This window comes from Lynx canadensis, chromosome B1, assembly GCF_007474595.2.
Source record: "Lynx canadensis isolate LIC74 chromosome B1, mLynCan4.pri.v2, whole genome shotgun sequence".
NCBI lineage: Eukaryota > Metazoa > Chordata > Mammalia > Carnivora > Felidae > Lynx > Lynx canadensis.
The window spans coordinates 160,656,960-160,669,183 of NC_044306.2; the positions used below are offsets into that span (position 1 = coordinate 160,656,960).

Below are 12,224 nucleotides of genomic sequence, written 5' to 3' on the forward strand. Positions count from 1 at the left end.
AATCAATGCAATAAACTGACTTTCCTTCATCAGATCTACCGTTCAAATAGGCTTGTAAGGAACAGTGAATGAAAGGCAGGTTCCAGGTTTGAGTAATGCAACAGTTTTTCAGGTTAGCAGTTTCCACTCAGCCTTGAAAATGCTGTGCTTAATAACTTAAAAAATGTCTACTACTCAATTTGTTTATATACTGGAAGGTAAAACTGGGTTCTTCCAGTCCCATCAGATTAGTTTTGTAGCTTTCTGGGAGGGGCAAGAAACAATTTTAGATATTCAGCCTAAAAAATTCTTCATATACCAACCAGAAGTCCCTATAAAATGCCAAGACCCATAACACCTTAATCCATACTCACTGCTAGAATCTTTTATTTTAAAATGTACCACAGTGAATGGATGTATCCATATTGTCTTTTATAAATGTACACACACACACACACACACATATATATATACACAAAGTATATATGTCATTGGTTAAAGACCTGTCCAAAAGAAGAAACAATTACTAGAAATTTAATGTAGATGTTTACACTTCATTTGACAATTATAATTTATTTAAACTGAGGTTTCAGTTGCTTAGTAATGGCTGGTAATGACAATGACTAGCAATTACAGTGACTAAGTAGAGAAATGTAAATTTCACTTTTTGGTGCATTGGGTCAAAATTTTCAACAATGGATAATTTTCAACAAAATTCTGTAGCTCAGTTAACCTAAAAATGATTATCCTTCACCACAGAAATTTAATGGATTCCTAAATAACAAATTTACTAACAATTATTCCTGTAATGGGGTATATATTCAGAAGGAATAAGTACATCACTCTTACCAAGAGTATTCTCTGAGCTCAAAAAGTATTATGCCATAATAAATCATTCATATATGAGGGTCTCTTGTTTAGATGTTACTGCAGATTCTGATTATGCTAAACAGAAAGGCAGCACCACATTTCTTACTTTTGTAAAGGAGGAAGAAAGCCTTTTAAAAATCTCTTTGAGGAAGTTTTGATATGTTCAGAGTCAAACACAGCAGCACTTTATTAATAAGGACAAAGTAATATGATCATAAAGAAATACTCAAAGTCTAGATTCAATGCTATCTTGGGCAGCACAAAATGAATACTCACAAGGGTGGGCATCCCAGTGTGTCTGTCTCACAGGTTCAATGGGAAAGTGGCTTATAGGTGAGGAAAGACCAGAGCAACACTGACACCAGACTGACTGTATAATACTTCATTACTTTGAGAAGGGTAATGAATGCATGTACTCTGAATGATGAAGGGGAGTCATTTCAGTATCTATTAACTGGGCCAAACAGTTCTGTTAATCTAATACTGCCTGCTACTGAACTCTGGTGGATTTTCTCTCTACCTCAGAAGTCAATGTTTGAGCTCTTGACAGGGCCATTAAATCTTTCTGACTGAAACAGTCCAAACCCATCTGACCTCAGAACCACTGAGTCTAGGAGTCAACTTCTTGCAACATTGATACATTTGCTTGAGTTCTTTAATGGTGATAAATCAGCATAATGTTATCATAATCTGAAAACAATACTGGGGTGCAAAGAAGTCTTAATTTATATATATGTGTGTACTTGTGTATATATATGTACACATACACACCCACACACTTTTCATTACTATATATGTTATATATATATATATAACATATATAGTATATGTAGTATCCCATATTCCAGTATCACGTAACAGAGAATTTATAGTTAGAATTAATCATGACATTTACTTTAGTTTTCCTGTGGCCACTTATGTAATGAAGTGAAGAACACCAGTGTATTAATAAGGTCCCTTTTTATCACATGATATTTCTAAGCAGTTATTTATTTGGAATGCTAAGAAGATTCCACTTTCAGTCTCCTAAGGCCTCCTAAGACATAATTTAAAATGGGCTTTGGTAGGAACAAGTATCTTCAGACTCTAGTTGAAACAGAAGTAGTTTCTGTTTAAATCCTAGGAAACTTTGGATAACATGCCTTGTTTGTGAAACTGAAAGAACACCAGATCAGCACACAAAGAGAAAGGATGCAACAGAGATCAAGGTGGGAAAATGCCCCATTATTTTGAGGGCTTATCATCTGTGCAAAGCTAGGTAGTACAAGTAGGCTAAGTCTGACTAGGCAGAGTCTGAGGAAGATGTTTTCCTGTTTGATGCATGAGAAAATAATTTTATGAAAATGTGGGGGATGGGTGAGGGAGGAACTCTGTGTTTCTTGCTGTGTTACCTTTATGTTCCTAGTGTCAGTGAGACTAAAAATAGCCTGGAAACAAGAATGTTCCAATCACCAGCCACCTTTTCCACCTTTCTTCTTTTTCTGTTGCTGTTTCTTTTTTGTTGCTGGAGCCCCTGCAGGTTTCTGGTGTCTTGGGGGTATGATATTACTTGTAGATGCAGCCGATGTTGCTGCACTGCCAGGTCGTGGGGAGGTGGGTGGGCTGCTCACAGTCTTACTGGCATCCCTAAAATCATCAGATCAGGAAGTGTTGGTCATTCATATATTCAACAAAAGAAAAGGCTATAAAAACACATTATTCTTAACAATCTTCCACATATATTCTATTTCTTTCTTTCTTTTTTTTTTTTATTATTCTATTTCTTTTAAAGGGGGATTCCCAACTCCCTATCCATTTTTCTTTTGAGTACAATTTTTACTGCTTCATAATTAAAGAAAAAGTAATATATGGTTCATGCCAATTTTTAGAAAGCTTAGAAAAGAAAAAAATTTAAATGACCTATAATCTTACAATGTAGAAATAACTTATTTAGTAACATTTTTAATAACTTCTTTCTAGTCATCTTACTTACAGTATCTGTTTATCTACATATTCAGTTGAATGACAAGTGTATTTAGAGCTTCCGTTTGAAGAAACCGAATCCTAACATTTATAATACAATTCTACAATCCTAGTATTTACAATATAATCAAATCAGAAACACCACATTTTCTTTTCTTTCCATAAGTATATTATAAAACATTTATTAAACATATCTGACTGTACTTCTTAACTTAAAATATATTTAAAAATTCTTACTAATGACCCTGAGTCAATCTGAAAAAGAATCAACCTATGCTCTGAGTGACTTCAATTGAGGAGCAATGACTTACAGTTCAGATGAAGCTCCTGCCGTTGCTCCCTGGGTCCCTTTTCCAATCTGATCCTTCTTCTTACCCTTCTTTCTTCCCCGGTAGTAAGAACGTTCTCGCATTGGTAGCCATCTTTCTGGATCTGGGGTCACCTTTGGGTCATAATTCTTAGGCAGTTTTCCTGTATAACAATTGATAAAGGAATGAGAAATCTGTCCATAATGTTTTCAAGATAGTTTGCTTAAGGAATGTGTCCTAGCCTGGGAATAAATAACATTAAAATTGAAGTAAGTTCATCTGAGAAAGTTTTATTTGTATAATCTAGCAGAGGAAAAGGCCTTATTTCTATGCATGACAGAAAATTCAGAAGCCATAAAGGAAAAGACTTCACAGACGTATCTATATAGAAAATTCTTTTTTTGGGGCGCCTGGGTGGCGCAGTCAGTTAAGCGTCCGACTTCAGCCAGGTCACGATCTCGTGGTCCGTGAGTTCGAGCCCCGCGTCAGGCTCTGGGCTGATGGCTCAGAGCCTGGAGCTGTTTCCGATTCTGTGTCTCCCTCTCTCTCTGCCCCTCCCCTGTTCATGCTCTGTCTCTCTTTGTCCCAAAAATAAACGTGGGGAAAAAAAAAAAAAAAAGAAAATTCTTTTTTTTTCTTTTAAGTTTACTTTTTTTTTCTTTGAGAGAGAGAGACAGAGAAAGAGAGAACCAGCAGGGGAGCAGCACGGTGAGAGGGACAGAGGATCTTAAGCAGGCTCTGCACTGATAGCAGAGAGCCCAATGTGGGGCTCCAACTCACAAGCCACGAGATCATGACCTAAGCTGAAGTCAGATGCTTAACCGACTGAGCCACCCAGGCACCCCTATATAAAGGATTCTCAACTTCATTTGGTAAGAGATATATTTTTAAGAGAAATAGCAAATATATATATATATATATATATATATATATATATGTATCATACACACACACACACACACACATATATATATATATATTTGCATGCTATATAACAGAGTGGACTGATATTCTTAATGTACAAAAAGGTCTTGATAATCAATAGGTAAATGCAAAAAAAATGGGCACTGCTATTATTAGGGTAAGCCAGGAGAAATAGAAGTCCTTAATCATGTGAAAAAATGCTCTTCTACCTCACTAATCAGAAATGAAAAAGGTAACAAAATTCTATCAAACTAACAAATATTAAAAGCAGTAATACCCAGTTTTGGTGAAATAGTGAGAAACACTCAAACATTACGGCAGAAGTGTACACAGTTTAGCCTTTGTAGAGAGTGATTAAATTTAGCAGTGCCACTCAAAATTCATACTTCTAGAAATTTATCCTGCAGATATCCAAAAGACACAAGGTTATGTATAAGAATATTCTCGAGGGGTGCCTGGGTGGCTAAGTCGGTTAAGTGTCCAACTCTTGGTTTCAGCTCAGGTCATGATCTCATAGTTTGTGAGTTCAAGCCCTGAGTTGGGCTCTGTGCTAACGGCACAGAGCCTGCTTGGGATTCTCTCCCTCTTTCTCTGCCCCTCCCCCACTTGCTCTCTATCTCTCTCTCTCACAATAAGTAACAAACACTTAGAAAAAAAAGAATGAACATAAATCACTTGTAATACTTATCTGGAAACTACAAAAAATAAGAAAGTAAGTGAAACGGCAAGTTATTTCTACCTACAGTTATTGGCTGCTCCCTTGCAGTATTATTAATACATAAAACAAATACTTATAGTGCGCTGCATGCAAACATTAGCTTCTGCACCATCCCAAAACTCTACTAAGATGGAAACAAACACATTAGAAAGAAAAATAGGAAAAAATATATTATCAATAAAATTTTGGAAGCAGGAAAACAGATGGAGGAATGGTAATAAACTTAGCAGACTTGAGAGACCTGAATTCTAACACAATAGTGAACAAAATCAAAAACAATGTGATTTACACCACAGATTTCCCAGATCCAGAGACAGGTAGGTGGCTCCAAGGATAACCTCTGACTAGTTGACACCAAACATGGTAATTCTACCCTCTCCTGCTATGGACTAAAATCAACTATAGCCTAAGCCAAACAATGTATGGCATTCCCCTGGTTAATGGTTCAGGGCTGCACACTGACCTATGTTGGCCCCATCAGATTAATGGGAAAGACATGCCAGCTGCAGAAAGTCCTTCTCTGAAAGGCTGGATATAAACAACAAGCTCTGTTCCCCGCCCCCACCTTTTTTTTTAAGAGAGAGACAGAGCCTAAGTGGGGGAGAAGGGGGCAGGGACAGGAAGGGAGGGAGGGAGGGAGAAAGAAAGAAAGAGACAGAGAGAGAGAGAGAGAGAGAGAATGAATCTTAAGCAGGCTCCATGCCTAGCACAGAGCCTGATGCAGGGCTCAATCCCACGACCCTAGGGATTACGACCTGAGCCGAAATCAAGAGTTGGATGCTTAACGACTGAGCCACCCAGGCGCCCCCACATTCCATTTCATAGATGAAAAACTTAGGCAGGTATCTTAAGTAACCTATTCACAGTCACAGCAAAAGAGCAACATAACTAGAGGAACAATGTAAATCCAGGGAATCAAACTCTCTAGAGCTGTACTCTCTAAAAAAATAAAATGTTAGCTATAGTCCAGACTAAAGTCAGTGTTCAAAGACAGAAGAGAGGACAATGTATTTATGCGTGACGACTTTTATACAGGGCTAAACTCAAGCTTTTAATTGAAGATTCTATAAGACAGAATCTAAAGATAAAAAAAGAAAAAAATTCTTACCTTTCTTTTTTTTCTTCTTCTTTTTCAAATCTCCCTGTCTATAAAGAGAAGAAATATCATCACCATCATCATGATAAAATATTTATAGCAGAATAAACGTGCAAAAGAGTGAACTGGGCATTTTATCATAAAGGCATTTAAGATTTTATATTGTCTTGCCAAACTTTATAAACTAGCTGGGATATTAATACTGGTTAAGTTTATTCTTGTTTATTTTTACTTTTTCTACTTTTGCATTCAAGCATATTTTATTCAAAAACAAAAACACACTGAACAAACTCTGCCAGTAGAAATTGGCCTTGGGTGGAGAGGATTCCATGCATACTGATGGAACAAGGTATCACCCAATGGAGCATCTGTCCTTCCTAAAAGAAGCCTTTAAAAATGGTTTGAGTGGGGTCATTGTTTTCAGGTTGACTGGCTTCAAGTTTCTGTGATGCAAGAGCCAATGCTGGGGCACTAATTCTGCTGCTCTTCAAGTAGCTGCAGGAACAAATGTTAAATTGAGTAAGTCATTATCTCAATTCCTCTCTAGATATTTTTTTTCCTCCTCAAATTTTTATTTAAATTCTAGTTAGTTAACACACAATGTATTATTGTTTTCAGTATACTGGTTAAGTTTAATCAAGCTTCGTACACTGCAGCTTTTGGAAAGTGGTTTAAAAAAGAGGGCTAGCAATGTAGATACCATTTACATTGCCATATATTAAGTCTGTGTAAAAAGGGAAGAAACTTGAATAAGCATAAAAATCTACAATACTATGTTAAGTTATATGCTTGGTAAAACAACAGGTAACTAAACTCTTAGGCAAAAGAACATGTATACATATCATACACACAAAGAATATCTCTGGGAGGGTATGTAAGACAAGTAACATTGGCTGTGACCTTGGAGAGAGGACAGCACACATGGGTGGGAGGAAGCTTTTACTCTGTACTTCTTTATCTTTCAAATCTTGAAACTGGTAAGTTTATAGAATTTTTTAAGTAAAATCTTCATTAAGTACACTGACCAAAAAAGGGGGTGGTGGTGCTGAAAGGAGCATGAAAAATCAAGAAGACACTTCAGCAAGTATTGATAGCAGTTAAGAAGCAGACATAGAAAATACCTCTGTACATAATCATATGTGCTATATCTCTATGGGAACTATGAAACAGTGAAGCATAAAGGTGAGACTGCAACAATTCCTGCCAAAAAGTCATTCTAACAAGTCATTCAATTGTGGAAGTTCTTTCGGGGTACCCTCAAAAATAGGATATGCAACACACAGTGTCTTTATTTATTTGATGTTTATTTATTTACTTTCTTTAAAAATTTTAAATGTTTATTTTTGCGAGAGAGAGAGAGAGAGAGACACACACACACACACACAGAGGGAGGGGCAGAGACAGAGCACGAGCAGGGGAAGAACAGAAAGAGACCGAGACACTGAATCTGAAGCAGGCTCCAGGCTCTGAGCTGTCAGCCCCCATGTGGGGCTTCAACTTATGAACCATGAGATCATGACCTGAGCTGAAGTTGGACGTTTGACTGAGCCAAGTGTCCCTTAATGTTTACTTTTTATTTATTTTGAGAAGGAGAACGCATGCATGGGAGTAGAAGAGAGAGAGGGAGAGAGAGAATCCCAAGCAGGCTCTACGCTCAGCTCACACTCAGCGTGGGGCTCAAACCCATGAAATGTGAGATCACGACCTGAGCCAAAATCAAACGGTGGATGCTTAACCAACTGAACTACCCAAATGCCCCAACAGGGTCTTACTTTCGAGTTTCATCTCTCACCCAGACCATGGAACAGTCTTCTAAATTGCCTCTCTACTAATCACACTCTACAGTCAGACCTGCAATTTCTCAAAGGTTCTCTGCAATTTCTTCTTTGCTTTTGCTTGCACTCTGCTTAATTCATCCTCTTTAATGGTCAACACAATCACTTCTTCCTTGAAGTAATTTTTTAACCCCTGACTGTCCCCAGGAAGAAACTGTTCCCTCTGGTATACTCCTCTATGCTCTGCACAATCACAGAGCATGCAACCTTTACTGAAATTAAATGGATTTAATTTATTATTTCCTTCTGCTAGACTTAGGATTAGAAAAGGGGGCACCCGGCTGGCTCAGTTGGAAAAGCAGTGACTCTTATTCTCGGGCTGTAAATTCAAGCCCCAATGCTGGATATAGAGATTAGTTAAAAATTAAATAAATAAATAAAGAATTAGAAAAGAACTATATTCCTACTGATTACTCAACTCTGTTTTGGAAGAGGAAAAAAATTACTAAAGATATATAAAATAGGTGTTATTTAAAAATCCCCTTAAGATCTGGCTTGAATTTTTCATTTTGATGAAGCTTGAAGTAGGACTTATATGATGAAATGGAATATGGAACAATGTAGTATCTCTGGGACCTACAATTCCTTATTTTACTTTTAAAAACCTATTATTAGGATGACAGTGCTTTTTTTTTTTTTTTTACCAAATAGAGTTCATAACGAAGTTAATCATATACTGTTGTTGATGTATTTTTTTAAGTTACAAAAAAATTTGCATTTCAAAAGGCATTCTTTCAAAAAAGGAGAAAACAGTGAAAAATTATGAAAGCCACAAATCTGGGGGAAGGGTTATATGCCTTCCATTCTCTATTCATCCTGACTCTCTTCTCTATTCATAGAATCTTAAACATTACACTGTAGGCCACCACAGTGTTTCTGAGATGGCAATATGGGAGAGTAAGAATTGCTGACTTCTAGGGCACCTGGGTGCTCAGTCGGTTAAGAGTCCATCTCTTGACTTAGGCTCAGGTCACCATCTCACAGTTTGTGGGTTCAAGCCCGTGGCACTGAGCCCGCTTGGGATTCTTTCTCCCCCTCTGCCCCTCCCCTACTCTTGCACACATGTGTGAGCTCTCTCTTTCTCTTTCTCTCAAAATAAACAGGTAAACTTTAAAACAGAAAAAAAAAAAAAAGAATGACTTCTAAGTTAATGAAGCTGGCTAATCCTTCCTCCAAATCAACAAAATAAACTTCATCTGAATTCTGGTATAGAATTACTAAATGATGTACTAAGTGTACATCAAAAACTTACAAATAAAAAAAGTAGAGAATATCCAGCCAATGGAATACTTTGCATAAAAAGAATGAAATATGTCTATACTAGGAATATGGAAAAACCTCCACGACTCAGTAGAAGAAAAGGCGGAAAACAGTAAGAACAATGTATTACTCCCTTCTGTGAAAAAACAAAAAATAAACCAATCCAAAGAAAATATTTTAAAATTATCTTTGTGTGTAAACACAGAAGATCCTGAAGGATATACACTCAGTACTAGGGGCAACAGAGTACACTACTAGGGGGTAAACAGGATGAGGACTAAGAACTGGGTATAGCAAAAGAGAAGGGGAACAAAGGGGACTTAAACTTTATTCACATGGAATTTTCACAGAATGTATTTTTTATTCCTTATATAATTTAAAGTCAGCATTAGTGAATGTTACAATGAAAAACATTACCCTTGCTCCTTTGGTTGACTATCTCCAGCAACTTTTCCGCCCTTTTTCCGAATGTAAGTAGCACCAGGAGAATTTTCAAGAGCCTCGACATCTACTTTCAGAGACATACTATCTGACGAGGGCAGGTGTTTACTAAGACTGGGATTGAACAGGAGTTCAGGAACACAATATATATACATATATATGTCTGTTAAAAGAAAGACAGTTTTTGATGTCCTTTGCCAAAAGTAAAAAAATGTTCTTAAATCTTCTACAGAATAACAAATCAGGTCATAAGGTCAATTACATATCATATACCCTGAAAAAAGAGCAATAATTTAATCATCCATTCCTTAACTCAGTGACACACTTCAAGATGGTGGCTTAATAAAATCTCCATTCTAAAACAACTACCACGGTTATACCTCATAGACTTGCTCACTATAAAAGTTTTGACTCATGGCTGCTTAGCATCCACCACTCCACCTTGGGTTCATGAGCACACCCTGATGGAGTAGAGTAGCACAGCCAATTAAGGCACTGAATCTCTCCAGTAATTGTTTGAGATGGGCATGTAACTTAAGACAGCTCAATCAAAATGACATCTCAGAATCTTTCACAACTACTCAAATAAAATATGCTTTTTCTTTTCTTTTTTTATGCTGCTGGACTTGAACCTGAAGAGACACAGCTGCATCTTGTTGACTTCATTTTTGCTTCTGGATCAAACTGGACCCCAAGATGGATCTGTTATGGTAGTTTTTAGTCATGTAGATCAATAAATTCTCATTTTTGCTCTTACTAGTTAGTAGAGGGTGTTGTTTGTTTGTTGAAACTTACAACAGAAAAAGTCCTGCTGGGGAGTGGGCACCTGGCTGGCTCAGCTGTGGAGCCTGCGGACTCTTCATCTTGGGGTGTGATTTCCAGCCCCACGATGGTTGTAGAGATTACTTAAAAATAAAGTCTTAAAAAAAAATACAAAAAACAAAAAGCAAAAACGACGACAGAAAAAGCCCTGGTCAAATGAGGTAGTGGAAAGGATCTAGCATGCATTTGGGAGCTATCTGGAACAACAATCAAAAGGATACGCTTTTGCCTTCTCAGGATCTACAAGTGAGTAAGCAGAAATAAGCTGCGCCAGGGTGTGAATATCTTTTGGATTTTGTCTAAAAAAAAAGGATAGTAAACAGTTTATGAAACTGGAAAAAGTAACAAAAACAAGAAAATAACTTATTTGTATCAAGTAACAGCAATACAATTTGCATTTTTACATCTCCACCTTTCAGAACTTACTTCCATAGCTGTTCTAGGTCACTAATTGCCTCCTTTTTCCGCCCATATTTGAGTTTGAAGTTTGCAGCTTCTCTTATCAAGGACAAATGAGCAGAAGATTTGGGCTACAGGTTCAATAAGAAGAGGAAAAAAAAGTTTTAAGCTAAATATCTAGCAAGTTCATAAAGTTATTATATTCATTAGACCTTTAAGATGGACCTATCCATTACATTCCTCATCTTAAGTTATACTGAATGCATGAAACAACAAAAAATAACACACATACAGGGGAGGGAGGTAGACAAATTATACAAGTGATGACCAATTTATGAATTTGGAGCATAACCTATCTCTACACTGTCTATAACTAGAAATATTTCCCCATGAGCAAATATTAAAGATATGTCACCACAGTTCTCAAATATTAACACAGTATTTCCCAGAACCCTGATATCCTTCCACTGCTAATAGTGCTAACAGTATAAATACTGTGTGAATGTATATTTATAAATTGGATACTGCCTATAAACAAACCCATAATGGAAAAAATGAAAAGTGTTCCTATTCCATGGACACATGAGATACAATTACTGCATGTATTTATTGTTTCACCAATTACTACCATCCACGAGCTCTCTCTCGACAAGATGAGCACTCCTAATGCACTCATGTATTACTGTTTTTTGAGATTATACATGAACACACACACACACACACACACACACACACACACACACACACACAGAGTTAAAACCATAACTGAACTTCTGTTTTTAATTTTGCAGCCATTCCTATTTCTAATAACGTTACTTGGTATACTTAAAAAATTAATTTGACAGTCTAATAATATTCCATTCTTTAAACAGTGACTTGGAATATTTTATTCACTAAGTTCACTACTTGCAGCTTTTTATTTTTTTTTAATGTTTTATTTTTTTGAGAGACAGAGAGAGAGAATGTGAGCAGGGGGGAGCAGAGAGAGGGAGACATAGAATCCAAAGCAAGCTCCAGGCTCTGAACTATCAGCACAGAGCCTGATGCAGGGCTCAAACCCATGAATCATGAAATCATTACCTGAGCCAAAGTAGGATGTTTAGCCAACTGAGCCACCCAGGTGCCCCTGAAGCTTTTTATTTTTATGTAAAAACATGCCCTCATGACAATTTCTTCCACATATTTACCTGATGGTTTTGATACCACTGGATAGCTTGCGTGAAGACCTCAATGGCACTATCAATATCTTCCTCATGGCTGTACATAGTCACTAATGCAGACACCTACCCAGCCAAAAGTATAAATTAATGAATAAAATTCCCTTCTCTCCCAGAATAAACTTTTTGAAAATGAAAAAAATTGAAGAAATAGAAAATAAAAGTTGCTAGGCTCTGTCAATACCAAATTCATCATAAAAATTATTATCTTTTTAGAGCACAGTAACTAGAAATACTGTATACAGCAGTGGTTTCCAAATGCAAAGGTAGTTATCTATAAAATGTAACTTTCCTCTTTTTTATTATTTTTATTATTATTAAAAAATATTTTTTTTTACATTTATTCATTTTTGAGAGAGAGAGAGCACAAGTGGGAGACCCTGGGGCAGAGAG

At 36.7% G+C, this 12,224-nt stretch overlaps 1 protein-coding gene across 1 annotated transcript in view; it reads right to left on the bottom strand.

Annotated features, from left to right (window-relative positions):
• Nucleotides 1-342: 342 nt before the first annotated feature.
• Nucleotides 343-12,224, bottom strand: part of SRP72 (signal recognition particle 72) — a 29,757-nt gene continuing 17,875 nt past the window's right edge. The window contains exons 13-19 of the mRNA XM_030313813.2: nucleotides 11,802-11,897; nucleotides 10,642-10,745; nucleotides 10,437-10,514; nucleotides 9,370-9,507; nucleotides 5,870-5,907; nucleotides 3,123-3,282; nucleotides 343-2,475 (exon numbers count right to left, since the gene is read on the bottom strand). Coding sequence (XP_030169673.1) covers nucleotides 2,298-2,475; nucleotides 3,123-3,282; nucleotides 5,870-5,907; nucleotides 9,370-9,507; nucleotides 10,437-10,514; nucleotides 10,642-10,745; nucleotides 11,802-11,897 — 792 coding nt within the window. The 3' untranslated portion in view covers nucleotides 343-2,297. The remainder of the gene's footprint in view (nucleotides 2,476-3,122; nucleotides 3,283-5,869; nucleotides 5,908-9,369; nucleotides 9,508-10,436; nucleotides 10,515-10,641; nucleotides 10,746-11,801; nucleotides 11,898-12,224) is intronic.